General features: G+C 40.8%; 1 protein-coding gene across 4 annotated transcripts in view; it reads right to left on the minus strand.

The window, feature by feature from the left end:
- The window catches only part of CC2D1B (coiled-coil and C2 domain containing 1B), a 35,395-nt gene that overhangs the window by 7,053 nt on the left and 9,068 nt on the right, over positions 1 to 19,274 (minus strand). For 2 of the 4 annotated variants that reach the window (XM_086617720.1, XM_086617721.1), the window contains exons 5-22: positions 19,134 to 19,253; positions 17,923 to 18,060; positions 15,721 to 15,976; positions 15,089 to 15,213; positions 14,873 to 14,948; positions 13,598 to 13,708; positions 13,154 to 13,284; positions 12,831 to 12,903; positions 10,563 to 10,675; positions 9,563 to 9,755; positions 7,163 to 7,335; positions 6,388 to 6,513; positions 5,600 to 5,658; positions 5,221 to 5,337; positions 4,673 to 4,746; positions 3,966 to 4,024; positions 2,057 to 2,108; positions 712 to 811 (exon numbers count right to left, since the gene is read on the minus strand). In XM_086617720.1, the coding sequence (XP_086473846.1) occupies positions 712 to 811; positions 2,057 to 2,108; positions 3,966 to 4,024; positions 4,673 to 4,746; positions 5,221 to 5,337; positions 5,600 to 5,658; positions 6,388 to 6,513; positions 7,163 to 7,335; positions 9,563 to 9,755; positions 10,563 to 10,675; positions 12,831 to 12,903; positions 13,154 to 13,284; positions 13,598 to 13,708; positions 14,873 to 14,948; positions 15,089 to 15,213; positions 15,721 to 15,976; positions 17,923 to 18,060; positions 19,134 to 19,253 (2,096 nt within the window). Of the gene's footprint in view, positions 1 to 711; positions 812 to 1,317; positions 1,441 to 2,056; positions 2,109 to 3,965; positions 4,025 to 4,672; positions 4,747 to 5,220; positions 5,338 to 5,599; positions 5,659 to 6,387; positions 6,514 to 7,162; positions 7,336 to 9,562; positions 9,756 to 10,562; positions 10,676 to 12,830; positions 12,904 to 13,153; positions 13,285 to 13,597; positions 13,709 to 14,872; positions 14,949 to 15,088; positions 15,214 to 15,720; positions 15,977 to 17,922; positions 18,061 to 19,133; positions 19,254 to 19,274 lie in introns of those variants that run through there. The other 2 variants (XM_086617722.1, XM_086617723.1) reach the window with 2 other exon arrangements.

The raw sequence follows: 19,274 nt of genomic DNA on the forward strand, positions 1-19,274 counted from the left end.
AACATCTCATCCAAGTCATGGATCACAACCAACTGGGGCATTAATGAATACAGGCCACTCTAATTTTGAGTAAATCAGTAATGAGCCTAGACGTAGGATGATTTCCTTGAACATTATCAACTGTTAACGTCCATCTCATCATCTTGATCTCTGAGATGAGGGAAGTCTCTTTCTCTCAAGATAGTCTAACAGTTTGCCAGCACTGTTTGGTAAATATTGTAAGAACCTCAGAACAAAGGCAAGTACAAAAACGTAACACTAGTTCTGCCATCATCTGTCATCCGCTTTACTGCTCTTAATATTTTGCTGCCACTTGTACTTCATTATTCTACAAAGTTATCCCATATAACATTTAAATCTTCTAGTCCTGATGACTAAAACCAGACTGGATAAGAACCAAAACAATTTGAAGCTGAATCATTACCTTCTCAGTCTCATAAATTCCTCTTAACGCACTAATCCTCAACTGATCTGCCAGTTATGAACCAACTTCACTGAACTTCTGCCTTTTTTTCACCCCCCCAGGGGAAGATACTGAGCTCAGGCACATTTTGAAAGGAGTCCTCAGACATGAGAACTAGACAACTCTATTGCAAGCTTAGTGACTGAGCTTCATAAATTTCAGCTACTCTTTTCAACTGTGGAAAGTTGAAGCAGTAAAAGAAAAAAAAAAAAGAGAAGCAGCAAGGGAGGAGCAAACTGCACACTTACCCTTTATGAAATACTTCGAATTTAATTCCTTTGGACCGAATCGCTCGTCGAAAACCTCTGTGATTTCGGTTGATGTTCAACTTAAACAACTGGTTATATTCTACAGTGAAGATATAAAAAAATGAAAGCAAGCTGTGAAAGTCGAACTACGTGCAATGCTCTATTGCACGCACGTACTCAGTCATCTATTCAGACGTCTGATAATCTCTGCTTGGCCCATTTGTGAAAGATGCTTCACATCTGTGTGAACCTCTTTCTCAGGTTATTTTAGTTGTTAACAAGTTGGTGTCCCTGTGCAGCAGGTCATCTCTGTCATCCCCACTTTACAGGGACAGAAACCCACTGCAAAAAAAACAAGTCATCATGCAGAGGTGACAGTAAGTTACTGGAGAGCCCAAACTGGAGTATCTAGGTCTTTCAGCAAGCTGTGTCTGTGGCTAAGAGGCACAAAATAATAAGGAAAAAACAAAGGAAGGTTGGAATGACGGGGAAGAGGTGTTTTGGTAACGTAACTAATACTTTTTTAACACTAGTTTCATTAATGAGCGTGACAAGAACCACGCCAAGGGACACCATTTTATCAGAAAATCTCAGGGCATTGTACAACTCATGTTCAAAGACTTATCTGCTGTGCTACCCAGGAACGCTCGGCTCTGCTTGTCAGCCTGGGAACTCAAAACACTGAAGCTAAGTGTCTGCTCAGCTGTTTTGATACTAGATGGCTGCTTACTGCAAGAATTGAAAAAAATAATATAGCAATAAACCCAACTCAGAGTACAAGATGATTAATTTTAAACGCATAATGAGTCTAATACTGGTATTCAATGGCTAGATACAAAGGGGTATTTTTCAAAAGGTACAAAGAAAGTATTTTAGTTAGTTTTAAGACGCATTTTCTTAAAAAAAAAAAAAATCTATTTCTGTAATGATGCTTTGTCAGAAGTGTTAGCTGATTAGCAAAAATCACGACAGAATTAGCCATCTCACAGGACAAAATTCTGACTGAAAAAGACCTGATCCATGGAGATACTGAAATTAATAATTTAACATATATAATAAAGCTTATTTATCTGGCCCACCAACCAGCAGGGTTGACATCAATGGCTGAAGCATGACTAGTAACTTGATGATTTCCCTAATTCACAACACAATTACTATCACCAATATTGGGATAGGGATGAAGAAACTGCCAACACAGCAGGACTTCACCTTCCAACAAGCCCTTTCATAATAAAAATGATGGTGGGAGGCCCTCTGGCCTGGTTCACAGTATGAGACTAGCCTGCACTCTTCAGTGATTCCTAAGGTGCAATGTTATTCCCTCTGTCCCATAAAAAGTACTGACCTGGAGAATTGTTATTGTTAATTACGGGTGTTTTACTCTTTTGAGGTTGCTCCTATTAAGAGAGACACACATTACAAAAAATCATCAGATATTGTTTCAAAATACAGAGTAGTAACCATTTTTATTACCAGCTCTTTTTTATACCTCTACAAGAAACACGCCGTTTAGGGGGTTATCTGAATAATAAGAGTCGTGGTACATTCAAGACTAAATATTCGTATTTCATTGTGGTAACGAGTATAACACCAGATAACGAATAAGTCAAAACCTTACATTAAACAGACGAGCCACAGATAAGCTACACGGGGACACTCAACTCAATCCAATCATCATAAAGTTACTGACTGCAGCTGTTAAACTACGTGATGAACTGTGCGCGTTCCACGACACAGTAATTCTGTTCCTTCTGCAGTAGCCGGAATAATAAGCTGCACAAGGAATTCATCACAAATCATTCAGGGAATTGCCCTACTATTATTTTGCCTGACAATCAATCTGCCACCAAAATGAATTAACTTTTAACCTAAAGCAGAGTACAAGCTAAATCTCCGGGGACTGAACAAGGACAACGTGACCTAATTATTGCAGCTACTTTGCAAAACTGATTTCAGCTATGAAGGAGAAAGGTGGTGTGTTTGACTGTTGGCTAAGCAGTAGAGATCTGTCTTTTTTTAAAACAAATAAAAATAGATTAAAAGCAACTATGCCAATTCTTACTTATTCCGCAGAAAATTATTCATACAGACCACTTCTGCTTTCAGCTGCCCTTACGGAGGACACTCCTCCATTAAAGTCTCACATAACTCAAACCCAAACACAAACCTGATCTGACCATCACCAATTTCCCACAGGTAACTGAGTTCATTTTAGTGGAATTGCCGCAAAATTTATTAGGAGGTAAAAATCTATGCTCTGCACTCACACAGGGCTAAGTATTAGTCCCGTAAGAGCAAAGATTGGTTTTGCTCTGCAGAGAGAGCAGCAGAAGGCCCAGCACTTCTACTGATGGTAAGACTACACAGTCCTCCTCAGAAGCCCTTCTAGCTCAATGGCTTCAGTATTTTTCAGACCAGAGACTGCTCTTAAAGGTGAGGGGAACAGGATGACACTGGGGAGTTTCAAGGAAAGAAGCAAAATATATATGTCTACGTACTTTTTATATACATACACATGCACATATATACATGCACGTACACATAAATTAATTAGTACGGTCAAGAAACTTGTATGGCCTAAGTCCTTTCTCCAGATACGCACACATATATTTGCCAATTAAATCACTAGGAGTCACATGCATTTATTTGATGACAAAGATTAACCTTGCAATCCATTTCTATAATTGAAAGAGATGTTCAAAAGCAATGCCTTTAAAAGCTTGTCTTCTTAAAGGAATGGGACTTAGAGAGAGATCATATTTAAGGTGGATCCTGTCCCCTAGTGACAACTTTGCGTGCCCTTGTGTTTGGTTGAAGTTAACAGTGCGTTTGCACCCCTGAAAGAAATGAAATTCTACAAATTTTGCAAAAACTGGGAACAGTCTGATTAGTGTCTTCAGGAGGTAAAGGTGGGCATGGCTTAGCACCATGAATGCTGTTTAGCAATAAGCTGGTGTTCAGCCAGCCAGAGAACACACAAGCCTGAAGAAGACACCACACCACTAAGTGCAAGGTGTGGAGAACGTCAAGAGAAAGGGGCAGCAAAGCTCAAGTCTGCAGAAAACAGACTGAGCAGTTCTGTTTCTCAGAAAAACGTTTCTGATAAAAATAAACTCAGGCAGTATGCCTAGAAGTGTTTTCCCTTTCTAGAAGAAAACCTACACCTCCTCGTAGAAGCCCTCACAAGTTAATACAGTGGCAAGGGTCACAGATAGAAGAACAGAAGAAACAGAAGAGCCAGGACACACACTCACCGCACTTGGGTACTGAAATTCAAACTTCACAAATGCATCCAAATCTCTTGGTGATACACCTAAATGAGAAAACAACCAGCCAATACAGATATTTTCATTGCATCTGTAACGTTGAGCAGGATTTTCAAGGGCACCTAACTGATTTTCAGTAGGACTCATGACCGGTCTTGACAACTGCAAAACCCACCCATCAAACCAAAATCCACAGAAAGCTGGCATCCAAAAGGAAACATCTACTTTTCTTAATGCTGCTGTTAGTCTGGAGACAGTCTAGCACAGATGGTTTATAGCCCCCAGGAACAAGGGACTAAAGGCAACAGCGTTGGCAGGATCAACTCCTGTCTACTGAAGGGTCAATACACATCAAGGTGGTGCAGAGTTAAGGCAGGCACTCGTAACAAAATGGGAGATAAACATGAAACTTAAACTATGACCCAACTACGAGTGAACCCAGGATAATCTAAAGTTCTTTGGTCTGCCCAGATGGAATCAAGATTCTCTTTTATTTTTTTGTTTGTTTTTTTTTTAACGTTTAAAGGTTCTTTGAGGGCTTGAGCCTGAAACGTGGTTATTTTGTTCTAATGAGTGCTGGCTACAAAGATCTTGACTTCTGAAGCGGTCTTCAAGGTAGAAAAAAAATCTCATTCCCTGCAACTTTCCATACCTATTCAGAGGAAAAAAACCCACATGCCCTTTTGAGTACGTACCTGGTGGAGCTGGTAGGTTTATACCCCTGACGATAAGAAGGTGCATTTCTGTGCTGTTGAGCTCAGAAAATATCCTGTGAAAAAATAAAGACAAAAACATGTATTCATCCCCGTAATCCACCACCACCCAATCCACTGCCAGACCAGGATGCACTGGTATTTGTCAGACTTTTTTCTATAGTGCATCTTCATAAATTACTACAGAGCAAGGAAAGAGCACAAACCAAAATAAAAACTCTCAGGTATAGCAAAAAATGCCATGAACAAAGCCCAAAGGCAACAGGATTGAGGGAGAAATACAGAGGAAGGAAGAGTGGCTGAAGTAGCAGAAGAGATGAAGCTGGAAATATTTTGAAAACAAAAGGACCCAAAAGATAAGTCAGAGAAAAACTTCTTCATATTTAAGTTGTTGAGAATGTCCTTGCAAAATTCTGAGCCTAACCCTACGTGCCATCCAAGTTTGCTGAAGCCCGCAATTCCCTAAACAAGAGCTAAAAACCCAAAAACTCATTCCAGCCTGCCTGAGAAATCCCTTTGTTTTTCCACACCTTATCATTTTAAAGGTTCTTTCCTCAAAGTGATGGCTTGGAGGATCCATTCCTTGTGCTCGTGCAAGCTGTAGGATGTCCATGTCCTTTTTACAACCTTGCGCCAGTTTCTCAAACCTACAGAAAAGGCAAATGAACAACAGAAAGGCTACACACCCCCGGAACATCAAAGGGAGCATTCCGCCAGATGCAGGCCACAGAGCAAGTCTCAGACTAGAGGTCTGAGAGCACCTCAGAGATGCAGGGTTCACCATTACTGACACTTTCACATAACAAGCAGCTTACCGACCTGAACCCCGGTCATCTTTAGAGGGGTCAGGCAGACTCGAGCCTGAAATGGTTACATTTGGGATGATTAACAGTGGGCAGCATGTCTTACCGAGTCGTTTCTGCCACATTGCCCAGATGCATGAATTGCTTGGAATACTGCAAACATCTCTGCCAACAGAAACAAGCCAAACAAACGCAGATGAACTCAGTGATCCTTACACACAGATTCATGACTGGCAGAGAGTTATGAGGTTGATGACAAACTAATTTAAGAAAAGCATGCCAAGAGGTTTCCCAAGTCACCTAAAAACATCCACTCCCCCTACTCCTTTAAGTCCAAAGCTAAGCACAGCATTTGTTTGAGCTGTTCTGCCCTATTACTTTTTAATCACTTAATTTCTAGATATGAGGTTCACCCAAGGGCTAGTCTTAATCATTGGGGCACTATTTTCAAACTTGAGTGATCATATTTAATAGTGATAATTTGATGGTCCCAAGCGTCCAAGCACGCTCTCAAACTTCAACTAGTAGGGAATCCAACCCTGAAAATTCCACTTTAGTAAACACAAAATCAAAAGTATTTTTAAAAGAAAAACAAAAGATCCCACAGAAACAATGATGAGATTATGAGGGTTATGAGGCACTGGAACAGGTTGTCCAGAAAAGTTGTGGATGCCCCATCCCTGGAAGTGTTCAAAGTCACGTTGGATGAGGCTTTGAGCAACCTGATCTAGGAGAAGGTGTCTCTGCCCATGGCAGGGGGGTTGGAACTAGATGATCTCAAAGGCCCCTTCCAACCCAAACTGTTCTATGATTATAATATTAATAAAACCCAGAGAAATGTAAAAAAAAAAAAAACAAAACCAGAACACTTCTAAAAAAAGATAAAACAGTCACCTCATGCTGGTCCTTCAGCAATTTTATGAGCTGTGCATATACTTCATCTGCTTTCTGAGACAGTCTGACATCTTCATGGTGTATGAAGATAAAATCACCCTCATCATCTGTAGGGGGTGATGGCAGCTGCAACACAAAACCACCACATTTCAGAGCCTTTATAGGAAAAAATAAAGATCAAAAGCAGTCAGAATGTATGGAAAGGTCAGTAAAGGGAGATGGGTTGTTTTTCTTCTCAAAGTAATTCCAAACCAACCACTGCTTACACCATTGCCCAACAACTGCTTAAGTCATAAAGCCCTGCAAAATGTCTTACCAGCCGAGTTCCCTGATTATTCAGGTCAGGAGAGCTACTACAGCACAGTTTGGTTTCCCCAGCTACCCAAATGCCAATAGAAAACAGGGCACCACTGTATCACATGCACCTGATCCTCATCCCAAAATGGAGTCAGGACACAGCTAAGAGATGTAGTCACATCCTAAGCCCAGGGAACGTTTTCAAGCTGCGTGCTTTAGGTGTGCTATTGCGTATCAGGGAGCAAACGGCTCATGGAGACTGGATTTTCTGAAAATCTGGCACATTGGAGTAGCAGCAGAGGAAACAACATGAAACAAAAAGAGGGGAATTTCAGGGCTCAGCATCCAGATTTGTCACTTGAGCAAACTAACTTAACATTTGTGTCAAAAAATATTTATTAAATCATTCACTGTTTGAGGTAAGCACTTAGATATCCAAGGATATGTAACAAAGCAGAATACTAACAGTTCTACTAACCTTGGAAATATCAACGGGTTTGCCACATTTTGCTTGCTCAATCTTTGGGTCAAAGCTCTTAGCTGTTCTGAGATACATCTTAGCCTGTTCAAGGTTATTTTCCTTCTTTGCTTTGATGGCTGCCTTCATGTATTGCTTCTTTCTGTTCTCCAGAAATTCCAGCTGTTCCCTAGCTGAAAAACAGTTGTAGAAAAATCTGTCACTCATCTGACACTGCCATGCCCCTGAAACAGGTTTATCATGTTCAGTTTATAGCCAGAAAAAGGTCAGTAAAGTACAATATCAAATAAGGACATTTCCTTACTGCATTTTAATTGTTTCTTGGCCGGTTTCAATTTCAAGTACCAGAAAAAGAAACAAAATTCTGTCTATCATGGCATCCTTCATCAAAAAAAAAACTTATAGCACTTCACAGGTGTCACAATAGTAATTACAGCCTCTTATTTGCAGGCAGGAGATAGATTCCAGTACAGCCAATAGGTCCAAAGCAGAAGCTGAATTCAAACTTTCAGCTTGACATCTTAACTTCTACAAGAGAGCGAATATTATGAGCATCTTCTGTACTCATTTCTTTCCTCTGCCCTGATCTGTCAGGGAAAAACCCAGATGAACCAATGTGTGCAGGCACAATGAGGCATATCCACATCCACCTTTGCTTACTGGTAATTCCTTGACATCTTAGTTTCTTATTAATTCTTGGGTCTCCTCTTTCCTTCCCAAAATAGCAAGGACAACCACCCAAGTTGGAAAAGATTGCTTTACAATGTAACATGTCAGTCATCCTGCCTCTTCTTATACCTCACTTAAGAAATGGCATGGCACGAGCTGACTACAGCCACTTCCAAAGATACTCCTATTGTATTCACCATCACTCTCTACTTGTGATTACACAAGTTGAACAACTCCTGCAAGAGATGCATGTCTCAGCAAATAAACATACCAATGACCCTCACACTATGTTCACTGCTGTCAGATGACGATCAACTTATTCCCATCCTTGCTAAAGAATCTGCTGTCCTGCTGCTGCAAGCAATCTGCCCAATCAGCCAAAACTTAACTAATTAGACAAGGTAGCTGGCCCAGATTCCACAGAGACAAAACCTACAGTGTGCTCTGTGAGGCTGAGACACAGAGTACAGGTATTTTCAAAGAAAATCTGTGGAGAATGGACTGAGAAAAGCCATTAATCCAACTGACCTTGGATCCTTGACCTTCTTGGTATAGGCCTTAAATGCAACCGCTCCACTCCACTCCTACAACTCCCTATGCTTTGCGTTCCCAAACAAGAAAAAAGACAGTTTTTTACAGTTGATTTATCAGCTACAGGCAGCTGTAAGCTGCACTTTGTAATTCCAGGAGACAATAAGGTTACATTTGCATCACAGAATGCATTTTCGCTACTGAAATAGAGTCTTTACAATAGCGAAGTGCTGACATTTTGTTGTGAAAAAAATCAAGAATCTGTCCAGGTTCTTGTTGCACCTATTGGTCTTATTTTAAAACACTTGAAATACCCAGAAGAGATTACTGTAACACCAGAGACCAGGTATTATCAATTCCTTCACAGCATAAGTCTAGAGCAATTCACTTAGAACATTAACATGTCAGCTAAAAATCACAAAAAACAATCTCCTGAGGATTCATAGATTTTCAAAGCCAAAATGGACAGCTCCTACGTTTTAGTGGTCTTTACTAAACGAGTCATGGTTCTAGAGAGAAGAGTTACGAGCTAATCACAGCGGCACTGTGAAATGCCTTTGCACTCTAAAAGAACTCACATCAGCCAAAACTAGGCAGCTCTGCTCTGCGGGAACCAACCAGGGCAGAATGGGGGAAGAATGATGGGATTATAGTCAAGGCATGACAACAGAATCAGTGAGAGCCTGAACACTGCTGTCCCTTACTAGCTGTACAGACAACTGTTTGGAGACCTTAGCAACAGTAGGACTAGAGATGGATGAACTACCACCTATATGCCAGTTTGAGATCCTTGGATGAAGCACTAGGCAGAAACCACTGTTTGATGTAGGAAGCTGCATTAGATCAATGGATAATTCACAATGGCAAGCTGTTCACTTTAATGGGAGTATATGTAGAGTTCAACCGTGAGCAGAGTTAAACATTATGAATCGATACACTTGTTACACCAAAATTAATTAAAAACCCAATCGCCCTTTTAATTACATATGCTGCTTCTATGAAATAAAGCTGCATGGCTGGTCTGGATCTGCCCTCCAGCAGACACATATATTGAGGCTCCTGTCAGAGGAAATCTATGCCACACATTCAGAGGCTCATATCTAAAATATAATGACAAGAAGTCTTTACCAAGGTATTAAACTAAACTAGTGCAAACTCCTTGCACATGGATCACTTGGAATGATGATCCCTTCACTTTACCAGCTGGAGGGAGATGATCCATTGCCTCTGCCTTATCCAGGGTGGAAGGTGATGTAGCTAGTTTCACATTCTCAGGAGAGCTCTCCTCCTCAGCTACAGCAGATGGAACTGTAATTGGCTTAACAACTTGAGTCGGCTTTCCAGGCAGCTGAGCAGGCTTCTTGGCAACTGGGGCCTGTGTCAGAGCTTCATTCTAGCATAACAAAAAGAATTTCATATTAAATGTGTAAAATCTATTCCAGAGTTGATGACAGCATCTCAAGCATCAAAAACCACGGTCATCACTGTATCAGCCTTCTGGTATAACTTTTGAGGGGAACATAACATTCCAGATAGCAAATTTTAACTTCTGGAGGTTTATGAGCCATGTCACACCACTAGTTAGTTGACCTATGCAAGCATTAAACCTTCACTATAGAAGGGACAAAAGGAATGTTCAAAAAAGCAATGATTTCAAAAAAAGCAGATGCATACAGAAGGACCATCATCCAGCATTTTTCTCCATTAAAAGCTACTCCAGTTGAAAGCACAAACCATCAGCAACCAAATCCAAAGCGATAAAGAAATCAAACCAAAGTCTAAAGGGTGGTGCTGCCTGACGAAAAGCAGTAAGTGTTGAACATCCTGGGAAAGCACAAACATAGAAGCTATTGGGATGCAGGATGAAAGTACAGATTTAAGTACTTTAGAGCAATGTAAAGGGGTGGCCAGGATCTGAAGTGTTTTCTTTGAAAATAAAACTCACATACAAGACAGTTATGAAAAAGCCAAACTCTGGACTCATAGACTCTGTAGGTACTGATGTAATAACGTCTCATCTCCCTCTCTCCTATACTACAATGCAAACTGAAATTACTACTGAGATCCTGTACTCTTCAGACTTCTCGGAAATGTATTTCATCTCAGTATCCTTGCTTGACTGCAAATCCAATGGCCTCATCTCTGCACGCCACAAGAGACAACATTTTAACTTTCAAACATTCTACTAAGAAATACTAACCTCCTCCTCTTCATCATTCTCTTCCATGTGTGCCAGCTTGCTGGCACTTTCCAGAACAGCAGCTATTGTGTTGCCACCATCCACTGCTGCAACACCAGGAAGAGGGGGAAATCCTGAGGAGGAAAGGAATACAGAAGTAAAGAACTGCATAAGACCTATGTTCTGTCTTCCATATTTCTTCTTTTCCATAAAGCTATTTCTATCCAAATATTCATTATCTAATACATTTCAGAATTCAGCATAACTAGACTGAGGCCAAGGCCACAAAGCCTTGCCAGATAAATTCTGAGTAGTGGCCTTAAGATCAGAGCTCTCACAGATATCCAGGCTTAAAGGGACGATGTTAAAATGCCACAATAACAGAGCATAGTTTTCTAAGTTGAGCAACTGGCAGTCAGCCAAGGAATCTCACAACCCCAAGACTTTGGTAATAAAGATGCCCCCAGAACCAAAAAAGAATTTAGCCTCTCTCCTTTGCACAAGAGGACAGCGGATTAGTTGCTGGCTCTCTTTTTCCCCTCTCAATGCTGCCTCACCTTAGTTGGTACACAGTCCAGCAGAAAATGAGTGCTACCCCACAGAGTAATAAGCAATGCATCGCTGACATCTGGACAACACACCAAACCTCTCCTGAAAATCTACTGCAATGCAGAGGTTGTGAAGTGAGGCAGAATCACAGTAGTTAAATGTGAAGTATATGAAGAGCAGTGCTTTTCATTATTTTATTATCCTTTTAAGGATGGGAGGAAGGCTTACGATGGAAGATAAACTCTCCCTTCCACGCTACCAGTTCAGTGTCAGCTTCGAACAACAGAGACCCAGAGCTATTATTACAAAATGTCTGGTAATAAGATTTATCTCATTAATATGTAGCAAGTATTCTTGTCGCCAGTCTCACTAGAAGTGCCAAGAAATAATGACTAAACTGCTTCTAAACCTAGAGATGCTGCTACAGGGACAGAGCACATTTGAGGTACACAGGCAGGCAGAACACAGAATCCTATGCTGCTGCCCTCATATGACATTTGATCTATTACTCGGGAGAATTTTTGTCTCCAAGGAGGTCAAGGCTGGTACTTGTCATCATCCAGATGCAAGGAAACGCACTGCCGGTCTGTTATAACCTCATTACTGCTTTCAGTGACTGCCTGATGGTTGTCTTCAATGTAAATCATATGGCCACTAATGATGGCTGAAAAACATTCAGCTAATGTGTAAGGAAACTGAGGAGTTATCCATCTTGTCCAAGGTGTAAATATGGAGTACCTCACTCTTACAGAAACTGGTATTTACCAAGAAATGGATCACATTCCAGAGCAAGCAATGCTAAACTGCTTTTCAGGGACAGCTTCAAAGCAGGGTACCGTCAAAAGTGGTACATGACCTGACAGAGCTGGCACCACCTACATTACTACTACTACTACAGTGCTTGCCACTGCCACATTTGACGGTGACAAAAAAGCCACAAGGTCTGTGTCCCTTTTCTAACTTAAAAAAATCCAGGCACCACTTTGCAGTGCTAACTAAGTGCTTTTCAGAAGAATGCACCAGGCACAAGATAAAAGGAATGATGCTTCCTAAGGGAGAAACAGTATCATGCAAACCAGAGGTAGAGCTTGCCCAAACTTTTACAGATGTGGCACTATGCATTCTGAAGAAGATAAAAAGGACACAATGTCTCAAGAAGCATGTTCAGTTTCTGCCTCTGTCACTGTCTGAGTGTGACCTCAGGCATGACTTGCTTCACCTCTGTAGACCACTTTTATTAGCCATGAGAGCTGCAATACTGATCTGACTTGTCAGGTGTTGCCACAAGATGATTAATTAAATAGAGAGTTCTAAGGCTCCTGCTGGGAATCAAGAAAATGGGTGACTTCAGGCAAATTTTTTCAGTTTCAAAAATCTCCTTCCAGTAAACTAAGAAGCCAATACATCCCAAGTTTACTCTTTCCTCTACAAGGACTAGCATACAGGACAGGTAAGTAACATTTTCAGCACCTGCACATGGTTAAGTTGTTTAACTTAACAGCAGCAGTTTTAAGTTCTGATGTCAATCAGGCAGTCAATAGTCAGGAATATTCACCAGTGTGAAAGTTTGGGGCATATTAATAAGCAGTTTCACAATACCATCAAACAGCACGGCCAGCCTACTCACTGAGGAAAAGGAGGAGCTGTTCCACAGGATGAGGTGGCAATATCTGCACATCTCCTTCAGAGCTCAGTAGATATACACAAGTTGTTTTTAGGAAATTTTATAGTCACACTTACCAGGAGGAACAGGTAGCTCAGAAAAATTTACTTTTCTCCCCGCACTATGGGCCCTTATGGCATCCTGGTATTGCTGTAATCAAAGGCAATCAGTAAGACATAAAAAGGAGTTGACCATAAATTAGCATTCATTTGTATTTAACCAGCATAAACATTGCAGAATATACAGTATTTTGCCATATGTACACTGTCTCTATTTCTGGACGTTCTTTCAAACAGAAGGACAATAAACGAATTGCTTCAGCCTTGAAAAAGTCTTCAGCAAGGGAACTAATTCAAATGGCTTTGCCGGATGCAAGCAGCTCACTACACTTTCGTTTTACCTTGGCTATCCTCTCATGCATTCTGCCTTTCCGATCATCCCCACTCGCTTTAGCCTGTGCTGCTGCTGACTTGTACTTCTCCAGCCTTTGCTGCAATGCTTCCAGCACTGTTTTCGGCTGCTGCAGGGAACCTTGAAATAAGACAGACAATGAAACGCCACATGATTCAGATTGCAAAACATAGGAGCTACGCTTTTCCTCCCCTTTCTTACCTTCTGCAGAGACAAAAACATCATATTATGAATGCAGTTCTCCTAAAGAAGAACTTCTAGCTCCATGACTGATCCGGAATAAAAGTACAGATGGGATCAGCAGCAAATGATATTCAGGAACATTAGCTAGGTTTACTCAATCCCACTGCAGTTCAGTGAGATAGGGCAGACCTTAAAGTGCCTTCCAGACATGCTATTTTTATGGCTTGCTAGAGAAATCCAAAAGTCTTACCTGGAGCTTCTTGAGTGTGAGGTTCAGATGTTGTAAGGTCCTGGGAACTTCCCACTGGAGCTGGTACCTTTTGCTTGGATGCATCGTGTACGTTTCCTACACTTTCAAGATCTGCAAAGCAAGGAAAGCAAGAAGTTTCACAGCATGTTCCATTAACAGCGAGTCAACCCATATTACTCAGAAAACAATCAGTTTGATCACATCATCTTCCTGAAAGCTTTTTGGCTTCAAAACAATATTTGTGTGGCTAGATAAGTCTAAGGTTCTCATTATTGAGAGAAAATGCTTTATAATAGAAAATCTCAAATGCTGATTTTATTTAGGTTAGTGCTGCTTGAGGGAAAAGTAAAAAAAAAAGTTAAACCAGTTCAAGTATTCTAAGAATTCTCTCCCTAAAATATAACTTGGTATCTTGGCAGATGGAAAGAGTGAACAAGACTGCTAATTGACTAAAATATCCTAGTAACAAAAGATGTGCTGAAAAAGGGAAGCAAGTAACACCATCTATTCAGACACCCAAGTTTCTGGCATTGTATAACAGTTATTTCAGAAAACTACAAAAATATCCGCTGCAAAAATCTTGCACTTTTAAGGCAAGATTATATCATGGGTGAAGTTTCTCTCTAATGCCATTTGGTGATAAATTTATAACTTAAGGAGTCATAAATCTCATGATTTATTAAAACAAAATAATCTGTCATTTAGTTTCTTAGAATAAAATAGTCTACTAAAGTGAATTGTTTAAAACACCGAGTTGCATAGACCAAATATTAATTATTGGTGGTGATACTAGATCTATTTAAAAAAAACCCAACTGTCTTACAAGGATTGAAGTATCCTTAATATTGGTAACTTGCTTTAAAATGTAGACTTTACCGCACTGCAATTTGTTTGTTAATCTCTTAATCTGAATGTTATGAAGTTCAGTTGAAACATACACCACCATCAAATATCACAGTAACTTTTAAGAATGTGCCATTACCCTTCCAGTTCTTCTTTCCCTTCCAATTCAAATACTGGTTGCTATTATCTAAAGTTATGAAAACAGGAATATTAGACATCGATACTTACTTGAACTTGCAATTCAGACAGTAACTTCAATATAAATAATGATACCTCATTTTTCTTCGTTGTTCTTGATTACAGTTTGAATATGCAGTAAGCCTCAGACCTAAGTGATCTTCAACTCCTCTTATAGTTTTGCAATCAAACGCAGAATCATTCCATTATAGCATAGAGAGACTTCTAAAAAGGTTTTCGTAAGACGAGTCTTACCCTGAGGAGACGGAGGCATATTCTGGAGGTCTATCGGCTGCCCACTGTCCAAAGCTTCTAAGACCACATTAAATTTCTAATGCAGAAAAAACAAACCCCAGAAGATTTATTCTAGTATGTCCAAGATCTGCTAGCTGACACAATGAATATTTGACACTCAGTGCATATGGGTACAGCATAGGATATGTTTAGCATGCAGGACTTTTGTGTGCATACCTTGCCTGCCCTCATGTATTCCTTTGCTTTCTCCAGGTCCCCTTGCTGCTTGGCTTTTAGAGCTGCTAATTTATACTCCTTCTGCCTCATAAGTAGCATTGCTCGTGTGTTGCTGCTCTGGAGATCTGTGAGAATGAAACAATGCTGAGAGACTTACACAGAGCACACAAAACGTGCATCCCTTGCTATGTCCATCTATTCAAACCTACATTTGTCCTCTTTTGCTTTGAATCATACAGCCCTCTTACAAAAGCCCTTTTTCCTCCAGTCTCCAGAAGTCCTAACAGACACAATAATCTCACTTTTCCCAAGTGAAAAAAAAGAACAACAAACAACAAAGTCTTTCAGTCAGTATCTCAAAACTCTTTAATGCATGGAATTCCACATGTCACAATATTGGAGGAGAAACTGAGGCCTGGGAAAAGTTAAGCGAAAGACACTGATTCAGCATATAAGAGCTCTATAACAACTGATTCCACTGCCAGAAATTCAGCATCCCACTGATGACTCTATCTGAAACATTTAGCAGGGAATTTCTGACATAAGCAGTGCTTTGCTATGCAACAGAAACATCAAGAAAGATGTAACATGAAAATAGTGTTGCAACTGCGTATCCTCTCAGATCATGGTACCTGTTTCCACGGCAGGACTAGAAGCAGCATGACCCTGCAGAGACTCTGATTCCAGATGCTGCACTGCCTCATCATTTGCACCAGACTCAGCTTTATTCTCTGGCAGGACATCGACTAAATCTCCTGAATTCTCTAGCTCAACTCCCGTGGCTTGAGATAAGTGAGAAGAACTCTTTCCTGTTGCAACAGGAGGTGGCATTTCTTCCTCACTGATTTTTTTGCCTTTCTTCACTGCACCCAGCATGGTTTCCAGTGTCTGGCAGAGATGGAACAGCAAAGTCAATAGGCATTTTCATCAAACATACTACTAGCATAAAATCATTAAAACACAAATTCATTCCCTTAAATGTGATGGAATCTATTACACACACCACTACAGATTGCTGCCCTTTAGCTCCCTATTTTTCTGCAACGCTAACTTCAGCGCTAGTGAAAGGTGTCCAATTATCAGAGAAACACAATGCAAAGCACTTGTTACCAAACTACGTAACTACAAATACCTCAACACCTGGAATTATTGGATAGCTGATATGGTCCACTCAGCTTTGTCACAGAAAGTCACCAAGGAAGCCATTTATACCCACTGTAGATGGATTTTATGTCTTTAAAACAAAATAAAATACACTACTCAAATGTGGATTCAGGGAAGGAAGGAGCCGGCATATCTATTTAATGCAAGGAGAAAAGCCACTAAATACTAACAAAGGAAACAGAGCTTCAGCTGGTGAACTATGGCAAGAAGCACTCACCATCTGTAACATGGGTTAACTGCTGCTCATTTGTTTAAAACTCTTCCTCCACCACAAATATTACATTCCTCAGTATTTTTATTTTAATTTAAGATTCAGACAAAAGATCACCATGCACTTTAAGCAAAAAAAAAAAAGTTTTACTTCTTTCATCTTCCACAGAAGAAAGGGAAAGCACAACAAAACCAAAACAACAACAAAACAAAATCTCATCAGTGTCAGAATAGCTGCTATTTTTGGTTAGCCATGACATTGTTTGACCTATTAAGCAACAGTGGCAGAGATACTTTGGACTGATTGCATGTGAGATTGAGGATCAGACCAGTACAGCAACCCACACGCAGCTCTCTCTTCTCCACGTGTGGGATGACAGATTGACTGGAACTGGAATTAAATGCTGAGATTAAAGGTCACAGTTCCAGGAACTACGTACAAGAGACAACTTGCCGTTTGTTGGCATGTCATTTTGCTAATTAAAGAACTGTGAGCTGTGAAGTGAGATCTAGTCTATTATCCTTAGTTACACCGCTTAGGCACAGGGAAACTCCCTATCTTGAAAAATAAAGGAAGTGGCAAGCAGCACACTAAGCTTCGTCATTGGGTGAAATAAACCGGTTTGCCCATCCCTCTTGCTCTTTGAAAGGTCAGGTGGTTCACGTACATTCCTTTCAGAGCTAGCAGGCAGTGGACACATACAGACATTTCCTTTCTTGTGCATCTCCTCCCCTGGGTTTGGCCTCGGTTGTTCCCTTTGTACCCTGAGACACTTGGCAGCTATGGACACGTTACATTTTTCCCCCTGTGGACAGTGCCGAGCTATAAAGCTTTGGTCAATGAGACAGAGCTGGCTGCTGGCAGAGGTGAGGCAAGAAAGCAGACAGGGAAATGAAGGCACTGCACAGCGGTAACCACCAAGCACTACCAACTCCAAGCACGCCACCTGGCTGAAAAGAAGCAAAGCTGAAGAAAACGCTCCTTGCTGCAATTTTTAATTGCCTTAATGAAAAATACTCTTCTATACATTTTCAAGCACAGTCAACACACTCTGGAAAAGCGTCACCTTCCTTTGTCTCACAGAACTGAGGGGAAGGTTAGTACTTAAGGGAAGGCATCCGTGATGAACTGGAAGGTATACATGCTAGGAAAGCTCCTAAACTTTGCTTTAAGGTAACCCTGAGCAGTCATCACAGTTCAAATTCAGACCTAGACGGGTGGGTTTAACACCAGCGTTTACCACAAACGCTGGTAACACAAACATCTGAAGTTACACTTTATCTGTGCGTTTGTTACATCAGATCAGTAATAAGTAACAAGAAATGTTTTTAAAGTAACTCAAGGCAGCACGTTAGAATTTCTCTCCAACAAATTCACACATCTGGAAAGACTCTCAACTACACTGCAGAGAACTGACTTCGCCTCCCCCTCATTCACATACCTGATGAACACAACTTACCTTAAGGCCTCTTTCGTATCGGCGTATCTTGGCACTCTCTCCTGACTCCCTCGCGTTAGAAATTGCTGTCCTATAGTTAGCAATTCTCTTCTCTATTGTCTGTTGCAGCTCACTGGTGACAGCAGGAAGTGAGGTGGTCTCAGAAAAAATAATAAAACGAATCAAGAAAACTTACTTCATCCAACTATACGAATTTTCCCACAGCACTGAAAAACAAACACTCCTCCTTCTACACACGCTCCCGCTAATCGAGAGCGCAAGCACGGAACAGTCTCTCAAACAGAGGAGCACTTGTACCACGCTAACGGTCCCTGGATCCACCTCTGGGCTTGCTCTCAAAGGCGTAATAGAGAAGAATGGGTGGAGACATTTAGAAAACTCACAGTCACAGGGTAATTGGAGCCATGTGGTTAGGGAGTAGGTGAAGAGAACAGTAAAGTCTCTCAAACACCACACAACAGAGGGTGTGAAGAGGTATTTTGGCACAATTCTTGACTTTTTCTTTTCTTATTTTTAAAACACACTAGTTTACTCCCTTCTGGGCTTCTTCAGCCTGGTTTTACTACAAGAGCTCTTTTTCCTCCTCCTCCAGCCTGGAATTAGTTCTCTCACAAAAGCAGCCTAAGCAAAGTTATGAGTAGCTACTTAGACACACTCGACAGCTACAGAGACCTTTCAGATGGCTACTGATGTAATTATTGCCATTATCTCTATAGAAACACTCTTGGACCCATCTGTTAATGGGCCCAATGCACAAGGGCACTGGAATCTGTAGCACACAGCAGAAACATGGCAGCAATAGAATAAAGGATTCGACTGCATGAGGATTGACAAATTAAGCTCAGAAAGCTAATGCTGTTCAGAAAAAGTCCGCAAAGATGCTCAATGCTCTGAGGGAGAAGGTATGAACCCTGGAAGCCTGAACTGCAGTCTGCATGATCACATGTATAATGAGGGACAAGATATGCTTGATTCCAACCAGTTATCTCCTTAATTCTATGCTAACATTAAAAATCATCCTCTGAACAAAGCAAAAAATTCAACTGTATCAATACAGCATTGGTTTCCACAGAGAAGACAGCAATAGTGCAGTTTTTCCTTCCCTGGAGGACAAGACAACCTCTCTCTAGATCCTTGTTTGTGACCCTCATATAAGCTGCATGACAACAGTGATTCAGCAAAACTGTCACAAACACGAAGCTCTTTCCTACCTGTGGTTGCAGTTCAGGTTCCTCATTTTCTGTTTCAGCTGTGGATGGCTCCAGGGCTATCTTTTCATCCTCACAGCTTCCTGTCTCACGTTCTTCCCCTAGAACTTCTTGCAATTCTGCCTAAAGTAAAAAAACAACAAA

Source organism: Tauraco erythrolophus, chromosome 10 (genome assembly GCF_009769465.1).
Source record: "Tauraco erythrolophus isolate bTauEry1 chromosome 10, bTauEry1.pri, whole genome shotgun sequence".
Classification (NCBI taxonomy): domain Eukaryota; kingdom Metazoa; phylum Chordata; class Aves; order Musophagiformes; family Musophagidae; genus Tauraco; species Tauraco erythrolophus.